Source organism: Mytilus trossulus, chromosome 1 (assembly GCF_036588685.1).
Source record: "Mytilus trossulus isolate FHL-02 chromosome 1, PNRI_Mtr1.1.1.hap1, whole genome shotgun sequence".
NCBI classification, from domain to species: Eukaryota; Metazoa; Mollusca; class Bivalvia; order Mytilida; family Mytilidae; genus Mytilus; species Mytilus trossulus.
The window spans coordinates 107,586,032-107,613,963 of record NC_086373.1 but is presented as its reverse complement, the minus strand read 5'-3'; the positions used below and the strand labels follow the sequence as shown (position 1 = coordinate 107,613,963).

General features: G+C 30.7%; 1 protein-coding gene across 1 annotated transcript in view; it reads left to right on the top strand.

Moving 5' to 3' along the window:
• Positions 1 to 18,896: 18,896 nt before the first annotated feature.
• LOC134696587 (G-protein coupled receptor 54-like) overlaps positions 18,897 to 27,932 on the top strand; it is a 29,561-nt gene continuing 20,525 nt past the window's right edge. The window contains exon 1 of the mRNA XM_063558450.1: positions 18,897 to 19,603. Coding sequence (XP_063414520.1) covers positions 19,334 to 19,603 — 270 coding nt within the window. The 5' untranslated portion in view covers positions 18,897 to 19,333. The remainder of the gene's footprint in view (positions 19,604 to 27,932) is intronic.

Sequence of the window (27,932 nt, the reverse complement as noted above, 5' to 3'; positions counted from 1 at the left end):
TATCTGATAAAGAATAAAGAAGGAAATAGGTAAATCAATAATGTTATGAAATCTAAACCGAAGTCATTGTTCCACTAAACAAAGCAAAACAAAAAGGAGACAACACAATTAAATGGCCTAAATAACGTTTAAAAGGTCAGCAAGTAAAACCTATTTTAGTTTACAAGACACATGTTTGTTGGAATAATTTTCAATATATTGGTTATTGACAACCAACTTCGGGTTCAATGATAAACAAAACCTTGTGGAAAATCAAAAGAAGAACAGAACAACCCAAACCTCAAATCAACGTATATAAAGGGTTTTAAAAAGCAATATCTTGGACGAGCTCGAAAATAATTTTGAAGGTTTAATATTCCTTGGAAATAACACTATCGTATACAGTTACATTATAAACTTTTTATGATTGTTATGAAAAGTATAGCAATGATTGATATCACCAATGCCTAATAATGTCTAAGGTGAGTTCATCGCTGATCAATATTTTTATATGATTTATGTCCCTTTCCTATTCCATAGAGATCATCGCAATGTCAACGCAATCAATTTCTGCCATATACTCTAATTTCTTCACCATGTTGAACGAACACTTTTATTCAGTACAACTCAACAGCGTATCTCAATGGTTGGTCATCAACCTGACAGTGAGAAGTTGTAAGATGTAATCGCTTTTCGGATCTGTTAGTCAACTGCATGCCATTTTCTAATACTCATGTACTTGAATTGCGAGTTTGTACGTGTTTAGCAAGACAACGCATGCATTTTTGAATGAATTAATGCCGTAGGACAGATAAAGCATGTGCATTGGCGGGGGACACTTAATATAATTATATTCGTTTAGTTCCCCACTGTAAACTATATAGGATCTTCTTTTAACATCAAGGATATATTTGATTGGTCATGTGAAGATTTAAAATTAGGAAATTATGAAAATAATTATGAAATAAAACAGGAACGATTAGTACTAAGACAGGAACTATGAACATGATGTTACGTAACTCTTGTTAATACCTATCAGCAATATCAATTTGTCATGAAAATGGAATGATTTTCTAGCATGTTTTATTGTGGAATTTATTTAACAAGGCAAATACTGTTTATCAAAATCATAATGTTACATTGTGAATTTATTCCTATCGGACTAAATCGTGAATGATTAAATGAGTAAAGTAAATTTACAAGACATCTGTATTTCCTTTCCTCTTGTCACGTGATTACAATAACCTGTTGATTTACTGATGTAAACTATGTCTGTCAACATTAACTGATAATCAGGTGTGTTCGAGTGCTAACAGCATGATACAGTATACACGATGGAGGCGTCACTATAATCACGTTTTCATAAATTGAAGAATTGCGCAAGTGTAATCATTTTACAATGCACGTACTATTATTTGAAAATAAAGAAAATAGGAATATGTAAAAATCCAAATGATTATGCATTGTATTTGGTATAAATTTATTTTGTGGGCAGTACAATTACATATTACGACTAACAGAAATTTTACGTCGATACCAGAAACATGAACAAACCAAGAGGCCCACCTGCATCTTTAACACAGGGTTATAACGCTCTACAGAGTTAACTGACAATTTGTAGATCTCGTCTTACTGGTACTTTTTCTAAATTAAGTTACTTATAGATTATCGTTGATTATCTCAACGAAATTGATTTTCTCGTTTGAGCTGGTACAGCGAAAGTGAGAAAAGCAATCGAGTTGAGATGACCAATGATAATCTGTTTATCGCTATTTTACCTATGACGACGTTGTCAATGTCAATGTCAATTTCGTTGGCATCGCCACGTGGCCTCCTTAGTTTCTAGCGATAATTTTTCCATATCAAGCGAGAAGCATGATATGAAAATTATCACAAAAAAAGATTAAAGAAAAAATGCACAAAATAGCGATAATACAGTATATAGATATAAGAAGATGTGGTGTGAGTGCCAATGAGACAATTCTCCATCCAAGTCATAATTTGTAAAAGTTAACCATTATTGGTCAACGTACATGTAGTATATGTTTATTAAAGTGTTCATAATAATAAGCAAAAATGGAAACAAATAGAGCAATAATTTAAGTAAAGACTCGACTGATGATTTATTTGTAGATTTTGGACTTATTTGTCTTAAAAGTTTCTATATAACTATTATGAGGGCAGTCAATGGGAAATCCACAAAAAAGTCGAAAGATATAGACGTTATGCAACTTATGGTATTGAAAAATAAAAACTAAGTGTTGTAGTAAATACGATCTTATACCATAGCAATTTCCAATAAATTACAAGTTATGTCAGATATAAATACAACGGTAAACAACATGATAAAAAAAATTGCGTTTGAAATACCAAAGCCAGAAAGCCGAAAGTCGCATGCAAAATGCCGGAAATTTACACGTTTGAAAAAATATATATATTAGATGGATGGCCTGAAAAGAAAAAAACGTATTTGAATTGCATATATTGCAGAAGCTTTGGAATGCCAAATTATATATTTCAGATGAATTCGGGTTTTTTGTTTGATTTTTGTTTTTGAAAATTGTACCCGTTATTAATTAGTATAGTAAAATTGACGATTTAATACTCGGAACTATTGACGTCGCCGAACAAAAGTATAGGGATTTGCATTTTATAAAATTTAAATACTAGTACCCAGAAAAACCATGAAAAAATAGAATAACTTTTTTTTAAAGGAATTAAAATTACGAAAATATTCAGGCTACTTGTGACCAAAACAGGGTGTAGTATAAATTTTTATGGGAGGAAACCTAACTACATTCAAATGTATAGACATTTTACTAGACTTGAATAAGCTATGCATGCTACAAAAATATATTTTAGACGGACGGAAAAGGAACATTATTACCTTCTGCAGTTCGTTACTTGGGGTATAACTATAAGATTATATTGATGCATAGAAGTAATCGAGGCAGGTTTGTTAACGGTTATTGTCAAAGTCTTATTGCTTTTTGATTTTAAACAAATAGAGTCGTGATTTCCTGACACATTACTCTTCAATACATTATAGAAGTGCACTTGCTCATTTAATGTAATACTTTAGGCCGATAAATGGTTTGTCTCTAAACAGAAAAATGCTTAACCAGGTTTTTTACGTCGGTGTTAGATTAAACAGCAGTAAAGTGATGGAGCTAGAGTAATGTCACAAACAGTCGTCCACTTCAGCTACAACAAATCAATACGAAGAAAAGAATAATTATGAAATGTATCAACAATGAAACTGTGGTCCTCATGCTTATAATGGACGTGTTTAGTAGAATAATCTGTATAAAATAAAGACATGCATTCATACAAACATTAAACGTCTAAATTACAAGCAATCACATGCACACATGCAACACAACACATAAATACTATACCTGGGTATCTCTCTTTGATGCATTAATCAATGACTGACAATTTGTGTCTGTATTGATCCCACAAGAACGACAACTCTTGTACGTTAACAACTCGTATTATATTTTGTTTTATATTTTACAGCAAATCAGGGAGGGTTCATAAACGCATTCCGATTCTGCACTAAGTTTAACATAATAACATAGACATAATTGAAATTATTGAATTTTAACTGAATCGTTTTAACCTTGGTCTGTTTTTTGTTCTCTATAAAAATTCAGATAAATAAGATCTCGAGTTCATTTCTTCTATTCAATGATTTCATTCTGATATTTGCTTTTTATATGAATGAACAGCGGCGTTTCATCGGAAGTCCCGTAGCAATATACCATATATGATTAACGCAATGATCAAACTGGATCATTTTGGTCCTTTTGCCAATTAATTTGAATTTTACACATATATCTCTTCATTTCGTTCGGATTAAGTAGCTATCTTATATAAAATGTGAAATTTTGTCTTACGAATCAAGTTCAAATTGTTTGCTTCAAGATTATTGCCAAAAAAAGATTAGTCAGCATCTTCAAAATATCTATTCAATGTGAATGAATATTATATAAGTTAGACATTTTGTCATTTGGTAATAAAAGTAAAATAACTACAATAATGAAACGTTCTTTGCAGACGAAGCTAATTAAAAGAGAAATGTATATCTAAGAAGACGTTTCTAAGAGAGCTGAACTCTATACTTTGCAACAGTGTCTTAGAAAAAGCATAACGAAACCATGAAAATGTTTGTAAATTTAAGAAACAAATAGAACATTATGGTAATGAAAGTTGTACTGAAATGCGTCGTCTGAGTTACTCATTTATGAAAGATTTGTTTTCAAATTCAACATTTGTATAATCTGTCGTGAAATGAAGACCAACAGTTAAAATGTATTTAAAAGTAAATGGCCTTCCAAATACCGTTTCTATTCCTAATATCACTAAAGAGACAATAGTTGTGCAAATCCGGATATGGTGTACACTTTTTTTTGCACCTCATGTTTGCGGAATACCATCTTTTCCGAAAGTTTATTGTTTCCTCTAGGCATTAAATAAATAATTAAGATCCCATTTGTTAAATCTGGTGTCTGTTTGATTGGCAATCACCATGGCAGTCAGCAAGGCTGCTAGTCAAATGCGTTTTGTAAAAATATATTTTCCCCATTTTCGGTCTTTTGAAAAATATTGATTGTGCATGCACGCGTATAAAAAAATGTGTTTTTTATCCAACAAAATAATAGGTTTTAACGTTGTTTTCAATTTAAACTTATTCAAAAACTTATATATAAAAGTGTTATTTTTCTTTTTATTTGTACTATATTCCTGTCACGTAATGTTGTTATTTTATCGGTATTTTCAACGTTGCCATATAAGTGGGAGATTTGGCTAGCAATTAAAATATAGGTTCAACCCACCTGTTTTTTACCTTTAAAATTCCTGTACCAAGTCATGTAAGTTATTATCATTTGCCTGAACTATTGTTGGTAAGTATACGTGGGAGACAAACTGATTGTTAGTTAACAATATAATCACGGCGTAAATAGGTATTGTGTATCGGAATGCGCTTTATTTTGGAGATAAACACCATTGTATATTGAATAGTTTAAGGGAACAAAAACTTCCTACCAATGATTAGTTTAATCACAGATTACGAATCCATTGAAGCGAATTCGTAAAGCAATGAAATGTTTTCACCTGCATATAAAATATACATTTCCCAATTCATTAAGTATTCAAAACAAATTCATCATAGATACTAGGACTAAATTTAGTATATACGCCAGACGCGCGTTTCGTCTACAAATGATCCATAATTGACGCTCGAGTCAGAGCTTGCAGCTGCTTCTCAGACTTAATGAAATATAACCGATGTCTGAGCCAAAATTTGATAAATCAGATAATTGCAAAGACAGACCTTGTTACTTAATATTTTGTATAAATAGTACATATAATAAATGATATGCCATTTTGTTTTTATCTGTTGTCAAATTGTTGACATAGTTGTTTGTTTTTTAAGTGATTAATATTATAACACAATGTTGTCTGCTGCACCCAATTGTTAGTATCATTTACCTTTCATATCTGTTTGCTTTGCTCACACATTATTGCCAATGAAACTTTATGCGCGTGTCATACAAGTGAGAGGTTAAGCTAGCTATAACGAAGGTTCAATCTACCATTTTCTGCATATGGAAAGACGTGTACATAGCCAGGAACATGAGTTTTTTTTCAATTCGTTTTGTTGGATTAAAAATAATAATAATAAAAAAGAGTATTTTTTCAACTTTATATATAAATAGCAGTTTAATGTTCTTTCACCAATTGGCTTTAGCACTATTTTGATCTGAGCGTCACTAACAAGTGTTATATAGACGAAACGCGCGTCTATTTAACTTTCATTTCTATCTGAAAATTTCTGCTTTGATTTTTTCAGAGTTCGGTATGTTTGTTATTTTACTTTGTTCATCGATGCCTTAATCATTTGAATAGTAATCAAAGGTACCAGGATTATATTTTTTTTAAATACGCCAGACGCGCGTTTCGTCTACATTAGACTCATCAGTGACGCTCAGATCAAAATAGTTATAAAGCCAACAAGTACAAAGTTGAAGAGCGCTGAGGACCCATATTTAAAAAAAAAGTAATCAGTAATTCTTTAATAAAATGTTTAAAGGCACACTAATGCAAGAAGTTGAAGGGCATTGAGAACCAAAAAAATCAGAAAGGTTATGCCAAACACAGAAAATGTGCTCTTTTATGAGAATGGGAACTTATATACTATAAAGGAGCGATATGAATATTACCGGTACAGTGAAACTTGCAAACTAAATCTTTGTATCTATGAGCAAGTATTAATTAGTAATTGGAACAAGAGAGATCCTGCAGTAATTGACAACCATTTCAAAGCAAAAAAAAGAGATAAGGAAGACTGTAATAAACGAGGATTCACTTTGTTACATGATTTGGGATTAAGCATATGACACGCGTTACTTAATTTTACGGCAAACCACAATACACTTACCATATGAGGTTCTAGCATTGCTAGATTGGAATGAAAAGTGATCATCTGTCCTTTTTCTTTCATACATGTATTTTAAAAAACGCCTTTTACACTACCTTTGTCTATCGTGTAAAGTTACAGCGCAATACGTATGAGCCTTAATTACAATCGTTTCAATCAAAAGGACAAGTACTTAATGAGTATTAAAATAGATCGCTGTGAGGTCACGTTGTTTTCCTAGATGTTCTATTTTTAAGGTATGATTTAAACGGGTTAAGTCTGATTAATAAACACTTTGACTGCATCTCTATGTTCAAAATTCACGTTTTGAAAATTGAATTCGATCATTATCACTTATTTACACTGACTGGTTTAAACTTGTTTGTTTGTATTCAAAGATATAATATATTCTGTGTATAAACCACAAATCGGTCATATGAATATTTGATCAAATGATTCACATGTTCCCTCATAACAGAATGTCATGACTAACAGTGATTACCAGACAATTTCCTCCATTGGGAAAAAACAAAAGGACAAATACTGAATATGAAACCCTCTGGAGACCCAATTGCCAAACCACCAAATATGCAAATACAGATTAGACAACATTCCAGGTTTTCTTAACTAATATTTACGAGATGAATTATTTCGTAGATGTTGGCAACTAAGTGTCACCGTATGGCCTTCAGCCATGAGATGAACCCAAACTGTGAATTAGGTTCCTGATTTGGGACAGGCACACAAAGAATGATGCAGGATTGAACAATTTCTGAGAGCTCAACCCTCTCCATATCATATGACAATGGTATGCCAGACTAACATAAGAGCAAACTCAACTTATAAGCACATTTTGGCATTTCTTGTTAAAGCGAGTTCTGTCGACTTCTTTATCAATGCACCTAATTGCACTCCTAATCGTGGTAAAATCTCCTGATTGCTTTGTTTTTTTAATGATATTTCTGATTATGGCGATTTATACAAATGTATCGTCGAAAACATATGTTTTGGGTCGTAAAAACGAATGCATACTAAATATTTAACTATTATAATTAGCAACACTAACTATGCAGTGCATTAACGGTACCAGCATGTTCGCATTTCGTCAATCAATGTGTCTTTAGTGATGCTCGAGGTGTTAATATGTTAAAATAAAAAAAATGTTCTAGTATAAAGAAATTGGAGAGCTGATTAAGCTAAAAAGAACAAAAGGTAAGCTAAAGACAGGAAAGGAATCAAGTTTTAGCGCTAGAGAGTTATATTCTATACTTACTGGGCTTGTGATATCATCGAAGACTAAGGGTCCAAACCCAATGTTAGTAGTAACATTACAGGTACATTGACCAATTTTACTACACCAGATGCATTTTAATTTTAGGTGGTTTTTTTATTTGCCGCTTCTTCTTTCATTGAAGAGATATGAACATCAGTAAACTACTAATTGATAATTGATATTACAAGCTTGATACAAGTTAACGAATATATATATCATTCAATTATTTAAACGTTTGTTTAGATATACAGATGGAATCGAATTAGTAACTGTAGAAAGAAAAATTGCTTTACTAAATTGAAATCTGACTTATTGTGGTAAAAATTAGCACTGTTCAAATGACAGCTACTATTGATTGTAAAGTGCTCATGAGGATATTTCATTGAAAATATTATTCATATGCTGATACTACGAATTAACACTGATGACCTAGTTCAAATAAAAATAAAAAAAAAGTTCGCTAGGAATTTTGAATGAACAACTTGCCAATATATGACAGTTCTGAAATACAGTTGACGATTAGGTTTCGTGAATGGAAAAACAAATCTGCAAAGTTAAAAGTTAGATAGCAACACCGCGATTAATATATCAATTCATTCTAAACTTTTGTAGAAAAATATACTTCAATGCTATCTTTAACATAACTGTTTATGCCTGTAAAATTAAAAAAAAAGTTAATTGAAAAAGATATCTCATAGTCAAATGAATCTATATATCTCAGCTTTTGATTTTGCCATTTAATTAGTGACTTTCCGTTTTCAATTTATTGGAGTTCAGTATTTTTGTATTTTTTTCTTTTTTACCATGATTATCGATATCAATGAAACAAGAATTAACATAAAAGAAAATATCAATTTATAGTGGACTTAGTATATTTAGTTTGAGATAGTGAGATTGTAACACTACTCCTTCTTATTTCAGGTTTATCTATTACATGAATTCAGTATTTGCAATTGGTGCTATCAAAATCAATGTTGGTAAAAAAAAATGTCAAATAGTTAACTAAAATTTCAGTTCATTTAAGTGTAAAAACGGTCGTTATTTTCGTATTATTGGCTTGTAAAAACGATTATTACATCATTTGTTCCTTTGGGTTGAAAAAATCAGTTGTAATTCATATGATATGCTACAACTTGTTGTGTTATGACAGATTATTTGAAGTATTCGATATCTAAATCGGAATAAAAAAAAATCTTTTTATAATTTAACGTTTGTAATGAAACAAATAAATTGAAATTTCTTTCTGGGTTTTACAGGCAATAGCAGATTTACAAATGTATTTCCTGATATAAATTAACAAATTATTTAAGCATTTTAGTTAAGCAAATGGATTGTGTGCTAATTGAAATCTGTTTGAAAAGAAAAATGCAAATTTTCCTTATAATTTGTTTTCAAAATAGCTTTGAATGGTAAATATTATTATCAGATTAGAAATAAGGTGTACAACCTAATATCAAATGTATAACAAAGAAAACTTAAACACAAAATAAAAAAATATAATATCAGTTCCCCCTCCCCCTCTTAGTAACCATACACAAACTTCACCTACATATGGGACATACATTTCACCAACTCATTCGGTATTCAAGAGCTTGAAACTTATACCAAGACTATTTAAACATCAACAATGTCTGAGCAGAAAGTTCATGTTCAAAGGTCATGTCAAAGAACGTCTCGTCATTTTTATTAAAACAAATTTAATCGGAAGATACCAAGACCTTGTTGATAAATATTATGTTTCAAATTCCCAAATAATACATGATGGTCTTGAAGTATAGATAATATGTACTGATGTTATTAATCATTTTAAATATGTGTTTGTAGAAGGTTTGGTACCTACCATTTAAAAATTTAATTCCGCTGCAATTGTTTGCACCTCTTCTAAGTCAATAATATGATGGTCAGTTGTTTTCGTTTGTTGATGTGGTTCATTAGTTTCTAGCTTTCTCGTTTTTTATTTTGATTAGACCAGACCGTTGGTTTTCCCGTTTGAAAGGTTTAGCACTAATAATTTTTGGAGTCCTTTATAGCTTGCTGTTCGGTTTGATCCAAGGCTCCGTGTTGAAGACCGTACCTTGACCAATATTGGTCTACCTTTATAAATTGTGACTTGGATGTCTTATCACACCTTCCTATGTCTATATAGTATGTTTTCAAATAACTTACTTTTACTGTTAAGTCCATGGTTAGTAATATGTTTCGATGTGGCTGTGTAGTATGCATCTCGCCAATGTGGTGTTGTGCTCAGCTATTGTCATATTTTGTATTTATTTTGCTGACATTATTTATAGTGATAAAGATTATAACACCATGGTGTCTGTTGTTCACATATTTTTGACATTTGACATGTTTACCTATTTGTCTGTTTGTTTCGTCACACACTGTTGTCAATATTTTGGTATTTTGTACATCTGTCATACAATGAAAGGTTTAGCAGGCTATAAAACTAGGTAAAAAATGTGAACCAAACTCTATAAGCAAATAGCAAAATAAAAAGATCAAATATATATCGAACGAATTGACAACAACTGTCAGTTTCTTATGTAGAAAGGTGTGGTTTATAGCTAGCTAAACCTTTGTTAGTCTTTTGTTTTCTCCGTTTTGTCATTATTTGTTTGTTTGTCTTTTTTTTTGGCCATTGCGATGTCAGTTAATTTTCAATCTATGAGTTTAAATGTCCCTCTGGTATCTATCGTCCGCTTTCACTTGTATGACAGCTGCTATAATAATTCCCCATTTTCCACATAAGGAAATCCGTGTGCCAAGTCAGCAATATGACAGTAGTTTTCAATTCGTTTGACGTTCTTTTGCCCTTGATTTTGCCATTTCATAAGGGACTCACCGATTTGAATTCGCTTGGATTTCGGTTTTTCTGTTATATTTCTTATTATAATTGATTATATTCTATGACACATCACTTTTTTTGGAAGACTTGCTACATGATCCTCCTTGTTATTTGTTTTCAATTTTGTCCCTTTAGCAATTTTACTGCTATATCTAGGAGATTACCATTATACTACTCGAGTATATTCTAACATTTCATGACAAAGCTAGTATAATTTGTAAACGTTTCTAAATTTTCCTCAATTTATATAATCTTTTAAGTATATTTTGGACTTGGAAAGTATGCATAATTTTAGGATTTTTCATCATTTTAAAATTTCATAAGTTTCTCGTGTATTTCTTGTAACTGTTATTAAATTTGATAAAGAATTTGCACGGGTTCTTCATTAGAAAAAAAAACCTACGTAAAAAAGTACGCATTAACTGTCGAAACATAGTCCATAAAATACCAGGAGTGTCATACACGTCTGTATAAAATATATAAATTACATTTTGTCTAGCTATATAATTTGCATTAAGGATCGAAATTACATTAAGTTTTCCCCAATCTCAATACAAAAGTGCAAAATTGACTCTGGAAACCATGCAAAGTATCACATAAAACATACAGTTAAACAGTAATGTATAAAGCATGTCAGATCATGTTAATACATCTTTTTCGTTGCCAATATTTCACAAAAAGCATGTATTCTAGTTACAAATCGACATGTGATAGGTTATCGCTTGTCTGATTTACATCAGAGGTCCTTCATTTTTGCTCAAAATAAAGATAATCATTGTGCAACAAAATAAAAATATTCTGACGTTTATAATTTGTTTCCCATCTTGTTGTTTTAACCGTACTACGTGATTATTGAGATTCTAGATCTTTTTGCAATTTCTTCGTTCTTTTAAAATAAAAGAGAAAATTACTTTTAACTTTATCCAGAGCCCGTTGAAAATATTTTAAGCATGATCAAATGAAAAATGGCACTGTTGTATATACATAAGATTTTCCTAACTAATATTATCTGTTTATGAATATATTTTTTTTTAAGATTCATACAACGGTAAAAGACCTATGAGTTTGCTTCAAATGTAAAAAGAAGGAAGAATATTATAATGATAATTGTTTTCAAATTTTAAACGTGCTTTCAAATTTTCGACACCTATAAACCAAAATCTTTTATGTATCTTGAAATTTGGCAATTTGACTTTCAACGTGATTACTTATATTTTGTCAGAGCATAGCAAGAAATCAGAGCTTTGCATTAAATAGATAAACTCCATAATGTTGAATGTTTTTCTAACAGCAAATTTCAATAACACTATATTCATATTTTTAACGTGTTTCAAAATATTTATGCCAGTGCCGAAGACCTGGCAAATGGGCTCGTATTACCCTCGGAGACTAACAGTCTCTCAGCTAATGTGCATGATTGTCTCAGTAAATGATTCAAGTTTTAATTTCTATTTTACCCATAAAGTGTTGGTGTCTTAAAAATATATAAGATATAAGTATGGAAAAGTATGAATAAAATAAATACCGTTCATACATGATACAGTTGTCCTATTATCACACGATACCACACTATGATATTAAAAACGTCTGTGCGTTTTGAAAACACACAACAGGTCTTAACAACATGCAAAATGCAGTTATGGTATCAGCATCTGTAATCGATTTGATTTAAATGTTAAATAAGGTTAGTTCTATCAAAATCAACGTAAAAAGGAGATATTTACTTATAAGTTTGAAATCTTTAAAAATACAATATCATATCCCTATGAGTACCGTAATTAATTAATTCAAATTTTCTAGTACGCTCTTAACAAGTCCGAAAAGCGACAAACATTTAAAGAGATGCAAAAAATACTGAATAAAGGCAACAGTAGTATACCTCTGTTCGAAATTCATAAATCGATAGAGAAAAAACAAATCCGAGTTACAAACTAAAACCGAGTGAAACACATAAAAATAGAGAACCACGACACAACAGAAACACAACATTAAAATGTAACACACAGAGAAACGAACTATAATATAACAATGGCCATTTTCCTGACTTGTTACAGGATATTTTAATAAAAATATAATGGTGGGTTGAACCTGGTTTTGTGGCATGTCACCCCCCCCCCCCCCCCCCCCCCCACCCGTTTTTATGACAATATTAAATATAACAGTAAAATGACAACATTACATGATAGGACTACAAAACAAATAAATGGGAGTACATGTACGACAGAGACACACACGAATAATAGCTATCAAAAGGGGCCAGGTTAAAAAGTTAATACGCGAGAAGCGCGTTTCAATGCAATATTTAACTCCTAAGTCGAAAACGGACTAATATCGCTACATCAAAACCCGAAATATATCCAAACGTGTACACAGTACAAAACACAACGCATATAGAACATGTAACACGAACCACAGAAAATACCATAGGTGATTTGATGTGCTCTGGTTGGGTAAGTAGACCATACTTCACATGTGGCATCCGTCGTATTGCTCATAAAAATACAAATGGGGACAAGCCTTATTCCGTAGATCATATTTCAGGGAAGAGGACAGAATTGTGGTTAGGACAAATGGAATATATATCCATAGGCATCTGTGAAACAAATATTCCATAGTGGTCAGTTTTCATTTAGTAGCATGAACATGCCTTTCTTATTTTATTTTGGCGCGATCTCTTTTCATTAAAGTTTCATATACCTCGATACAGTTGTTTTTGCCTCGTTAAATATTGCCGAAGAAATGATCTGCTAATTTGACGCATCGTTATCTGATGATTAATCTAACATACATACTGCCATCTTCAAGGTAAGAAATATGATTTTAATCTAGATTCATTCATTTATTTTATTATTTATATTTAATTATTATCGAATCTAATCAAAATCAAAGCTAATTACGAGTTTTACGAAGTTTTAAATCTTTATAAAATGAACATTCATAAATAAATAACTACCCTCTGTACTACTAATGAAATATGCACTATTCAACACTTTAGTTTGTTTGTTTATTGGAATATGAAGCTGTCATTGAAACGTTAAAGTTTGTATTCACATCGTCATCAAGCTTCAAACCCCTCGCAGTTAATTTTAAATCTTTCAAAGATCACGGAAAATCGAAGAAAATCATGCACGAACTCCTTTATATCAGACGAAGATCTTGAAATTTTAATATTTCATTCAAACTTGAATAGCTATAATCTGAATGTTACGATGTATTCATTAGACAAAGGATAGCTTATATTTGAGTTTGACAATGTATATATATCAAGGATAGCTAAGATCTGAATATGTTGAGGTTTTTATTCAAAACGATGTATAGCTTATATCTGTAGTGACGATATATATATAGGACGATAATATATTAGACGAAGGATAGCTTGATCTGAGGTGGTAAAGTATGCATTAGACGAATATTAGCTAAAATCTTGGTGTGACGAAACTAGAATGGCGATGTATATAAAAGTTGAAGATAGCACAGAGCTGATTATGGCGATATTTAAATCAGACGAAGGATAGCCAAGATCTGATATGACAAATTTTATTTACGACAAATAATAGCTAGTATATAAGTGTCCCGTTCAATAAATTACTATGACCTGAATCTGACGATGAATATATCAGACGATATATAGCCAACATCTGGATGTAACGAGTTTAAAACAGATGAAGGAGGAATAAGATATGAGATGGAAATGTATATTTCGAAAAATATGAAAGATCTTTACGGCTTTATTATTCTTTTTTTGTTTTCATCATTTACGTTGTGCGCAATAGTCCCAAAATTTGCACGTAATATTATAGAAATCATAACGAAACAGACATCCTATATCCTGTTAGGGTGTCAAATATAACACTAGAATTTGTTTACCTTTGGTACGCTTCAGACTGTAATACAATTTACAAACAAAAATAAAATAAGTAGCTGAAAATGTGCGTGTTTGTATCTTATGAAAGAAATCACATATCGATGTTGGAAAACATTTGCATCCTTTTAACCTTTGAAAGTCACAAATGGCCTAAGATATAACCAATGGGAATGTCGCTATTGCATTTCATTGTGTTGTTTGCGCCAATCAAATTAATGCATTTTCGTATCACACTCCGATTCAGGCACTAACACTGACTGAATGATGTTTTCTAGTTGAGAAAAGACAGAGGAACTAAGTTTTCAATAGACAATTAGAATAAAAAGACGAACAGACAAACAGCAATAAGAAAACCTTAAACAGAAAAACAATTATTAAGAAACACGGACCCCACCAAAAAACTCAATTACTATTTAAGGGTTAATTGTTCCCGTTCCATCCAGTCTAGTAAAATACAGTTAATTGATTGTCTTTGAATTATTTTCGTTTCAAAAACTTCCACGGCATCCTTTTCTCTGACAAAAAAATTTCAATATTACAGTCTTTGACCACTAGTCAAAAAAAATCATAAAAGCTTTGTCTTAAACAAATTGATGCATATGCAATGTCAAATATTTAACCACCTGCTTTTAAGTTTTATGTAGACGAAACGCGTACTTAATTATAATGTTGATACCTTTGACAACTATTTACACCACTGGGTCGATGCCACTGCTGGTAGATGTTTCGTCCCCGAGGTTACCACCAGCCCAGTAGTCAACATTTCGGTGTTGACATGAATATTAATAATGTGGTCATTTTTTTTAAATTTCTTGTTTACAAAACTTTGATTTTTGTTGAAAAACTAAGGATTTTCTTATCCCAGGCAGAGATTACCTTTGTCGTATTTGGCACAACTTTTTGGAATTTTGGATCCTCAATACTCTTCAACTTTTTACTTGTAATGCTTTATAAATATTTTGATATGAGCGTCACTGATGAGTCTTATGGAAACGAAACACGCGTCTGGCGTACTAGATTATAATCCTGGTACCTTTGATAACTATTATGAATAGTAGCAAAAATAAGTCTACATTTTAATAGATTTATGAGAACTATGTAGACGATAAAATTTATCTGCGGTGCAATAAATTGTACATGTGTGGAAAGTTTAATCTTGATAACTCTAAGAAGGCGTCAATAACTGTAAACTTCATTAGAAGGAGTTTTTGTCATGTTGACGTCCTCAAACATAATAACAAAGAGACACGGAAACTCTCTGTTTGCCATAAACATAAATGGTGGACATGGTGAGTTGCCTTTAGTAATACAAAGTCAGTTTAGGTCAAGGCAAAAGTGTCGTTGATTCGACAAAGCCGTTGTGTACAGTAAGTTATTTTTGGCATTTTTTTGTATCTTTTGAATTATTTTAAATTTAAAATTTGTTTACAGTAACCTATTTTTAATTTATGTATTTGGAATATAAGGATCAGGACTTATTGTGTCATTAAAACGATATTTATTTCACACAAACATACACACAAATGAAAAAGCAAACTCCACTTTATTAAGGTAGAAATAGTAGGGAAATTTGGATGCCCTTCTTTTTTACTTTTATTATAATGTATTTATTATTAATGATCTCATTAACACATACTTTTCGTTGTTACTTTTATTTCAAATCTACAATTAATACGAATTTATTAATGTAGATCATGCTGCAATATTCTTGCTGACAAGCATACTGTTAAAAAACTGTTATTGATAGGGATGCAGTGGGTTTTATTTTTTTTAGCAAACTTAAATCTAATAAGATTCATTACCAGTATAATTTTAAAAAAGTTTTGTATTCTGGCAATATAATTATTTCACCTATTAACATAAATGATGTGCATGGTCAGAAAATTAAAGTGTATTTTCAATGGATTCCATATGATTAAATATCGATATTGATCAAATTAAAATGATGAATATATTTCTTGTCGGATTTTCTTCAGCTGATCACACTACAGACCTAGAATAGTGTTTTACATTTAATTTAATAAATGGGGGAAAAATAAAGAATAACATGAAAAAGGAATATCATATTAACAATAAACAAGTAAAAAGTCCACCTGATAATCTATCAAATGATAAGGTTATCATGTAAAGATGGCTTATAAGTTTGTTTTCTGCATTTTGAATTTGTTTTCACGTGTATAATTTGAATTGCAGCTTCGTTTAACAAACTTTAAAATCATTATCTTCTTGTTATCAAACATATGATTCCAATATCATATCCTATAATAGGGTGAGGCAGACTATACTCTGTTGATGATGCTTTCAATGTAATGGATTGCTTTTTGCAACATTTTTATTGCAAAGTCACCTTTCAAATATCGTAATAAACCGCGCGTAAATTTATTTGTAATACACCCTTTAAATCATATCAATACATAAATAAAGGCAACAGTATTATACCGCTGTTCGAAATCGATAGAGAGAAAACAAATCCGGGTTATAAACTAATACTGAGGTAAACACATCAACTAAAAAGTAAAACAACGGAACAACAGAAAAACACTGAAGTGCAACAAAAACAAACGACAATGCAACATACAAAGAAACGAACTATAAGATAACAATTGTCATTTTCCTGACTTGGTACAGGACATTTTAATAAAAATAAATAGTTGGATGAACCTGTTTTTGTGGCAGTCTAAACCTCTCGCTTTTATAGCATGGTAAAATATAACATTAAAATGATAACATTGCATGACAAGACTACAGTACAAATAAATGCAAGCACATTACGGACAGAGAAATACACAAATAAACATTACAATAGGACATTTCGACATGCTAACTGTTATCAAGGGTACCAGGCCTACAATATAATTCACCATACGCGCGCTTTGTCTTCATAAGACCCACCCATAAAACATACAAAAACAAGAAAATGTGTAATTGCAATTAACTGCGGACAATGAACTGGAATTTTTCGTGTGTTTACAACCATTTGAACTAAAGTAAAACCTTGAACAAAATTGGGCCTTTAATTTCATATATTGAAAGCAGTTATTCCCCAATGGTTCAAATAAGAATTGATTGTCTCTTCATCACAACCTCGTAAGAGGTGGTTGTGGCTTAAGTTTCAAACATCTTGGAAAGTCTGGGTCTTTCCGAACAAAAATCATGCAAAAACAAAATCTTCTATGTTGTTTGGGGGAGAGAGATAAAATAGGAATGTACAAACATCCCAAACTATACACAATATACAAAAATAAAACTATTATGGGACAAGAAGTTTAATAACTTTATCTTGATTCTGATTTCGTGTATTTTAAAACACGAAGATTTCCAAAAAACGTTTGGTCAAACTATTGCATGATTATAGCAACTGTTGTTAGGTCTTTACTTCTCAACCGGTAGTTTGTATAGAACTCAAAAGGATATCTCATTTGAATGAAATAGGAAAATACTTCTTAAAATATACACGGAGACTTCGCTGTATGAGTTACCTATATAGTACACAAATTGAAGGTACATAATGTCGTTCTGAAATATAATCGGAGACGTCGCATTAAGCATTACCCATATTGTACTGAGATTGAATGTATTTAATACGCGTATATCGTTGTCAGATATACACGGAGATGTCGCAGAATTCATTATATATATAGTGCTCATTTGGAGCGTACTGACGTTTTTGTATAGAAACATTAACCAAATAGTCCTCAGCTCAAATGTACCTAATAAGCAAGTGTTGTTTTTATAGATACATGAAGACGTCGCAGTATGTATTATCTATATAGAACTCAGCTCGAGCGTACCTAACGAGCACGTGTCGCTAGCACAGAAATATGCACCAGGCATTTATCTACATACCATCTTTTAAAAAGTCATTGAAATTGAAAGAAAAAAATCACTGCAACTCAGTTTGCATTTTAATCACTATGTAGTGTTGACAAATTATTTTCAAATGAATAACTTTAGAACACATAAAAATGAAAGCCGATCTGGCTTAGCGTATATGCCATATAACTGTTTAGTAACTGAAGAAACTTAGAATAATAATTTTATTCAAGTAAAATAAAAGTAACACAAATTGATAATCTAACAACAAAAAAAGATGTTTAAATAAATAATTACACTCTGACGAAAATGAAAGACAGAGAAATAATTGAATCATAGTTTAAATAAACAATCTGTCGCTGAAAGATAAAAGATTGTTATCACTAGGGTAGCACGTGGAATTATTACAAAAATACTAAGAACCTCCTATGATTTATATCGAAAATTATGATAAAAGTCAGAATATTCTCAAGAAAGGAGGAACACACAACGGATATAATTTAAAATTCAAAATTTTATTATCTTTATCAACAGAAATATCAGAATGACGACATCAAGATTAGCAGAAAAATAAGTTATAATTCATCTTTATATCAAAAATCTATAACAGAATATTTCTCCACCTATTTTTTGCAGATAATAATTACGATTTACAAACAATATATATTTCTGTACTGTACAGAAGCCGTACTATTGGCGAACGGTCGATATGCTTTCACGTACATTAGCTTATCAGAGAAATGATTGTCACACGATAAGCTAGAACAGTAGTGGAAACTGGATGTTAACGAGCTGTCAGGGGCGGTGATGTGACCTCACTGATGACATCGCTGTAGGGGTCGGCCTTGATGTAACAAAGCTGCTCTGTGTTTGCAAGTTTTACTACTTCTGGAAATCTTATCTAAACTCTGAATGCTACTTTCTGTCAATTCAATTTTGAGAAAAAAAATAAACAGTACATACATGCTCTGTCAAGATAAGTGATAATGAATTCGATGTCTCGAAACAAACTTAAAAGTAGATATTAAATTCTAATGTGATCTTACCGGGAGTTCTAGGATTGACAGATTTATAATGAGGGAACAAGTATATATTATGTAACACATACTAAGAGACTTCAGAAGACTTGGCACCATGGACAACTACGAAGACTATGATTATTATAACTATACGTTCTATAATTACACTTATGATTATGAAGAGGCAATAAGCCACTTACCATTGAAGGAGTTTATACCTGTAGTTACATTCTATGTTATAACTGGACTTGTTGGTCTCATTGGAAACCTGCTGGTTGTTTTCGCCATCGCTAACTTTCCTCGGATGAGAAGTATTACCAACTGGTTCCTTTTAAGTTTGGCTTGTGCTGATCTGTTACTGGTGCTAGTATGTGTCCCTGTCAAGGTAAGTTGATTTTGTGATTACAGGTATATTAGTAAAGGTAAACGAGGGACCGACACGTAGAAAACAATAAAAAATAACATAAATTCACAATAAAACAAATAACAAACAAACATAATAGCAAAATAACAAAAATAACATTTTTAAAATCCGCAATCACTGAAACTTGAGATATGCGTCATTCTTCAGGTTCTTTACAGCTAAATAGAATTTTGATAATCTGAGCATAAAATTTATAAGACACATTATGAGATTGACATCTTTCATGTCATCTTGGTGTTTCTGCAAGACGAATATAATGCACTGTTCAAACACCTGTACCCTGGGTTGACATGTGTTTTGCTTTTGTTTAATGACATGAGACGAACTACTTGTCTAGTTCTAAAGTTGTAAGGTAAAAAAATAATTGAAAACTTCTGAAAAATTAAATGTCATATTATTATCAACATCATTTCAATAGCTAAAGGAGCAGGTAAGGGCCGATTTTTGCCTCAAATTTCAAGATCACCTGAAAAAGATTTTGGACACTTTTTGAACATTTATAAGTGTCTATTTCTTTCGATTCATTTAGTTTATGTAAAAGTTTTTTTTTTTTATTAATTTAGTAATTGTAGACGCTCAAATTCAAGCTTAAATATGACAAATTTATCAAATATGCCATAAAATGACAGTTTTCAGATGGTTTTTGCCAAAAAATGAAAGTGGATGCATCCGTGTTCATCCCCAACCTTTACATATACTATGTAATATCATCAAATACAAATTACATTTAAATGTTAAGAATGAACACAAAAGCAGCCACTTCAATTGAAGACGGAAACCGTCTAAAATTTAACTGAAATGCTAAAATTGTGAAGATTTCAGTATTTAGCATGATTTAATGACCCGATATAAGGGCATTGTATTGTGAAAAACAGCCCATTTTAAAGTAACAAAAGTATTCTACTTTAGAATAAATAACTAACAGTTTACATTTTAACAATTTTGTAAAACTGCTATATTTTAAGGCCTCATTGGACCTACTCCGTGATATTGTTTTTTGTTGTTGTTCTTTTTCAAATAGAACTGATCAGAGAGAAGGCGAAACAATCTATTTTTTTAATTTCTTTTATAAAATTTAATGTTAATGTATTTAAAAAAAAAACAGGTTGCTTGTGTGAAACATAAACTCAATTCCTCACCTCAAAGTTTTATCGTCGTAATCATGCATTTTTTTTAGCAACTTATAAACGTATCAAAGTACTGAAAACTGCAATTGAGAACGTTTTTAAACAAAACATTCATTTTGTTAATAAATAATGCGAAATGAATACAAAGTACATTCTTTACAAAACTGAAAGTCAAGCGGCAGATTAAGTAAGTAACTGTCTTACAAACGTTTTCAGAAATCATATAAAATTAATACCTCCCTTCTCCATCCAAAAAATGTCTTTAACATTATTTGTAATCTGAAATACTGATAAACAATTAATATAAAAGATATACAGGATATAGGTTCATCAAGGATGAACGTTGTTAAATTTAGAATGCCACTAGAAAAAAAGGGGATAATAAATAGGAACTGAAACATTGCCTTACAAGCCACAGTAAGAAGACTATTGAAAGAGTTCATTCACATTGACAGAGCATGGCATTAACCTTCTTAATACGAGGCATCAGGTATCGGCTTTAAATGTCCCTTAACGACCCGACATGATTGTATACTTTATATACATCCCGCATAAAAAATTAAAAAGGGACGCCTTACTTTAGTAACGGTTTTATTGCCAGATATGAGAAGTCCAGGGGTAACCATATCTTCAGTCAATTCTTACCATTATATGTTATGGTGATATTTTGCTTGAGAAATCGTTTAAAACATATAGTAGCAACATTTGATATGTCTTTGCCACTAATAATCAAAATGACAATCTTTAATCTAATTCGAAATGTTTCGTTAAGCAATTATTGACATATTGAAATTATAGGGAAATCATAAAAGGTAATAATTATATCGTTTGTATTCCCGTTTAAATGTTTTTTTAGTAATTTTAAGGGCATTTAAAGCTTGATGTTGTGACTTGGATTGAGAGATGTCTCCTTGGAACTCATAACACATCTTTTTATATATAATTAGTGCATTGCTACATGTAGGAGAAACGCCAGAAAATGTATCAAATTAAAATTGTCGATGCTGTACTCATGCATTGGAGTTTTTAGTAATCTTGACAATTTTGTGACTGCATGTTTTAGATTCAAGTACAGACAGCGTCAAATCTGATTATATGAACATGAGTATAAATTGTTGAAAACTGCATTTTCGACAGAATTAACTGAGCAAGACACAGATAAAAATAAGTATTACTGATAGAGACATTAAAACCAAAAATATAAACACTGTTTTGTCTGATTGTCTTATCTCAAAATCATTTTTTACAAACCCATGCAAAAGAATAAAACATGATTACCTTAGTCGTAACGTATCTGCGTCCAAAATCATGAGAAAAGATATAATTCGTGAATCTAAGGTAAAGGGTCAAGGCAAAGTAAATCGTCCATGTCACATAAACTAGTAAACTTTTGGCTGAATAAAGGCATCAGTAGAATACAGCTGTTCTTTAAAACTTTTGAACATCGAACTATAACTTAAAATATTATATTATATAATAAAAAATACATTTGTTACTTATTTTTGTTCTAAAAAATGATGGAAAAAATTTCTTTCAAACTAAATGTAAATTTGTATAGAAAGAATAAAAAATACCGATTTTTTTTTAAAATAAAACAAGTTAAAGATAAACAAAAACCTTTTTATGGCGATGAAACATACATTTTCGTGCTAATGATCAAAACTAAAGTAGGGTCATAGACTTTTTATACACAAACACGGTATTAATCGATCAAAGTGCGATTATTTGGCTGAATAAAGGCATCAGTAGAATACAACTGTTCTAAATTCATAAATCGGCTGAGAAAAAAAAAACAAATCCGTGTTACAAACTAAAACTGAGTGAAACACATCAAATATAAGCGGAAAAATACGACACAACAGAACACAGCATTAGAATAAAACACACACAGAAACAAACTATAATATAACAATACACATTTTCCTAAATTTGTACAGGACAAAATAATCGAAATAAGTGTAAAAATGGTCACCTATTTTGAAAAAGTTCGTTAAGTAATTTTCCACAAACTTAAGGTGGTATGGGAGTCTAAAATAAAAATGATAGAATTTGTTCATACTTTGCCAAAATGTAGTATCTATTTATACATATTCAAAAATATTATAAAAATGATAGGTCACCATGCATTTTCTCAAGCTACAGGTTGTGACAAAATGACAGATTTTGTATGGATTATACAGGTTGTCTATTAATCTGTTGGTTATGCTATCTGTTATATAAAAAAGAAGATGTGGTAAAATTGCCAATCAGACAACTATCCACAAAAGACCAAAATGACACAAACATTATCAACTATAGGTCACCGCACGGCCTTCAACAATGAGCAAAGCCCATACCGCATATAGTCAGCTATAAAAGGCCCCGATAAGACAATGTAAAACAATTCAAGCGAGAAAACTAACGACCTTATTTATGTAAAAACATGAACGAAAAAAAAATATGTAACACATAAACAAACGACAACCACTCAATTAAAGGCTCCTGACTTGGGACAGGCACATACACAAATGATGTGGCGGGGCTAAAAATGTTAGCGGGATCCCAACCCTTCCCCTAACCTGGGACAGTGGTATAACAGTGTTGTCGGTTCTTCTAAGAATTAGAGTTTGTGTTGGCCTCTTGGAGTTATCTTTTTTATCTTATCAATTATCTTTATCTATCCTTTCATTTATTTATTTACCTTTTTATCTATTTGTATCTTTTTATTAGTTTATTAATTCATAAATATTGTTTTCATAAGCAATATTTTAGCTAAAATGCTAAAGCGGTTTTAAAGATATGTGTTAAAGTGATAAAAAGATTGAATATGATACGTCCTTCTTAATTCAAACAAAATTTTCCATACATATATTGACTAAATCAGTGAAACAAACACAATTAAGTGGTCATGATACCTCTCTTACTCTAAATAACACAGAAAGAGTTTGTCCGAAGTATACAGACCTTTTTATCTCATGAAAGGCGTGTTGATGACGTAAGTGAAAAACAACTAAGATAAAATAAAACTTTATCATCTGCGTGGTTGTTTTTTCTTCCGTTTTTCTTTCTTACATTTTCAAAGCTTCAAAGTAAAACGCGTTATAAGTTAAAGTGTTTAATGAAACTATTTTGACATTGTATTGTCCTTTGAACCATCTAATACATAGCGTTTGAATTCTTTTACAAATCGTAAGAATCAATATTAATGTTGGCTTAATGGGAAATGGCCAACTGAATGATCCCCTAAACGTTTTTACGAATGGGATGTTTTCAATAAAAGTAAATGTGGTTACGGAAATTGATTAAGAAAATTAATTGTCAATTTAAACAAAAATATCTAGACATTTTGCATTCAATATCATTGGTCATAAGAGTTGTGGGATGTTTTGATCAAAGAGTTTGATCAAGTTAAGTCGCAAAAGCTACATATATATAAATATATATATATATAAATTCTATTAAATCTTAAAGAGGAAAAACATTCGCTAGTGAAAAATCATTTCCAGTAACGCTATAACTGTGCTGTTCGATCGATATCTCTTTAACACTTTCCAAATTTGTATGTGTACAACTAGAATTTAAAATCTTCTAAAGAAGTTTTCATGTCTACTTATCCTTATTCTTTGTCATTTTCAAATATCTTAAAAGTAATGTTATTAATGAAACAAACCCATTTGTAAAAAATGTAATGTAAATATGTAATAACTGATCATGTCGTATTTTTGGTATTAGGTTGTTTTTAATATTTGATTTGTTTCTATATGTAACAGTTTGATCTTTTAGTGTTTGTCCAGAGAAAACTAGTTTTTCTTGTGTTATTTGAAGTTTTCATAGACGGCCAAGTTAAATGGTTTGTAAGTTTTGTTTAAAGGTTTGATAAAAGAAATATACAAATCTGATACATTTACTTTGTGTCACAATCACCAAATATTTTTTGAAACGGATTGTAGCGAAAGTATTACTTGACGTGTTTCACTAGTTTAGGAAGAATAGGTAACCATGGAGTTGGTAGAGTGTTCATGTTGCTTAAATTTAAGTTATGATTTAAAGTGTAAAATAAAATTTATCGTCTATTGTCGGAATTTGAAATGTGTTATACAATTTCAGAAGAACTCTTTATTACTAGTACATGTTATGTTATTTGGTTTTTCATCACGAATTTTTCGTCATAAGAAAACTAGTATCTGCAACTAGCATACACAAATTTTTAAATTACGGTTTGCGTAATGACAAGCTCGCAATAGAAACGCATGTTTAAACTCGTAATGATTTCCTTTTTGTTCTAAAAAGTAAAATAATAAAAATACCGAACTACTAGGAAATTTCAAAACGAAAAATCCGTAATCAAAAGGCAAAACCAAAAGCGTTAACACATCAGTCGAATGGATAACAACTGTCATATTCCTGACTTGGTACAGTCATTTCCTATGTAGAAATTGGTTGATTAAACCTGGTTTTATAGCTAGAAAAACCTCTTTAAGGGCTTCAGTTAAATTGAGAAGGAACAGAAGAAAGTGCTTTAGCGATCTTTTTTTTTTCGGATTTTTCATTACAAAATTGAGTAAAAAAGATCGAATGGTGAATTTTCAGCATGTTGCAGCATAACGTGAACAAATTAATATGGTCCAGCATCTTTTTGTAATTGAAATATGACATTCTTTAGGGGATTTTTTTCTATAATTCGAACTGCTTGATAATTTTATGACAAAGAACAGTTGCACGAATTAAACACAACATAAATCATTTTGAAACTTTTTAGCTTAATTCACACAAATAGATGTAGGCATGTATTCAGTTTTCTTTTCTAATAGGACAACAGAAAAAAATCTTCCATCTTTTATTTGGATGTGAAATCTAGGTAAGGAAATTCGTTCCTTTTTTTGCTTTCTTTTAACTTTAACTGATATTTCTTAAATCCTGTTGGTATTTACTAATATATGTGCTTCGATAAATTATTAACATTGCCAGTCGGGATTCGTGTTTGTATAATCAATTAAATAGTTGTAGTAGTCAATCTTGTTTTCGAGTTTTTAGACTTGTTAATAAACTATTGAGCTACAATGATGTTTTAGAGATAACATTTATCATCTGCCGTAAAACGAGTATCAGTCAATATTGATAAAATTCTCAAATCTTATTATGTATCATATGATTATCAGAATTAGACTGAATCTAATGCCTTTAGATATATTCCAGATATCCCAGTCCGAAAAATTAATTTAGCGTTTCGGGGTGTCTCAAATCCCCTTCGGAATCAAATATCATAATTAACAAAATATCTATACAAATAGATTAAGGACAAGAGCGGTGTATATTATGTATCATTTAATCGTTAATACAGTGATTGATTACATTTAATGAGTGAAAACAGAGAAAATATCAAACAGGGTATGTTTAAGGTCTGATTTTTCTCTTCTAAATAAGATATGCGATATTTATCAGATTGTCCTTCTCAACCAATCAGAATTTTCTAAGCTTAATTTTAGGTTGATTAGCTATATAATATGTCATTCTCTTTCTACCACGATTTTGTTTGGTATACTTTTCAACAAATAGTGAAATCGGTCACATTGTACCCTCCCCTCTTACAATATTTATGTTAGTGCCACAATATATTAGACTCTTTCTATCATGAAATCATTCAAATCTAGACTACCTCGATTTTGATAATGACTATTACAAGCTGAAAATTTAAAAAAGTTTAGATGAGGTTATAATATACTTCTCTGAATAATTTCTTTGACCTTTATCAAAGCTTTGTGAATAAGCAAAAATAAGACATATTTTATCTGCATTTAATTCGCACTAGGGTCATTATCAATAAATCTTTAAATCTTTACTAAGATTGTAAAGTATCACAGTCAAAGGTGTGTATTTTTTGGTTTTTAACAATATTATCATCAAATCATTTGTCAGATTTCCTTTGATAATCTTTTATTATTTCATGAATCCCAAACTGAAAAAGGACATCGTATAATAAAACCAAAAAAAAAAAAGTTTAAGCTAAGTTCTTGTATTCAACAAAATTATAACACTTTCACATAAACCTCTTTGTACACTAAAATTACTTAGCAAAGAAATATCTAACGAGACATCTAAAGAACGATTTCAACGTCTATAATAATTAACTTTATTTTTAGAAAAAATATTTTTATGAAATATTTTGATGTAATTTCGGTATGCATATTATCCTAAAATTACTTTTTCACTAACGCATAGTCGAAAATAATCTTCAGAAGTATAATTTTATGAATTAGTTAATTTGGTAATTTCGTACTCTCTGAAAGTAAAGCAAACGGAAATTCTTCTTCCTCTTTGGTTCAATAAGGCTTTAATACTGAAAAATACATGTTTCATACTACAAGACATGATGTCTTAAGAAATGACCATTTATAATTTCTAACACAACAATTTCATTGACAAAAAATGGAAGAGAAATAAGTTATTTACATGTATTTCAGTCTGTTAGTTTAACTTTGTATGACAGATGAATACTAAAAGTACTTCATTTGTGATTGAAAACTTTCGAAAATATCACAAATCAATATGTTTTACTCGATAAAAGGTCTGAGTCTTCTCGAATTCACCAATTAAACATCAATTTGTATCAAACTTGTTCTAATGGATACTAATTAAGCGTTAAAAAAGATATAAGTACGTTAATTGACTTCATATTTCTTTATTTGCTAAAATGTTTACCTACGTCTTTACTTGAATATACAGGAATATGGCATTTATTTTCCCTTCTTGAATGTTGATTGTGAATTTACCTTCGAGCTCAGTTTATTTGTAAATACACTTTTTTATTCTAATTTGACATTCTAACTTAGTAGTAACCGACATCTGGATTTATGTATAGAGATTTTCAAATCTCATAAATAAGTTTAGAGATTATCAAATCTCATAAATCTGTATAGAGATTTTCAAATCTCATAAATAAGTTTAGAGATTATCAAATCTCATAAATCAGTTAAGAGATTTTCAAGTCTCATAAATCATTTAAGAGATTTTCAAGTCTCATAAATCATTTGAGACTATACAAATCAAGGTAGCGGACTGAATTAGAGAATTGCACACAGTACCGAAGGAGAGTGGCAATGCTCGTTGACAAGGTAAACGTCTCATGACATGCAACTGCCATCTGAATCAATACGCAATCAAAAGTTCGTAATCGGAAATAAGAC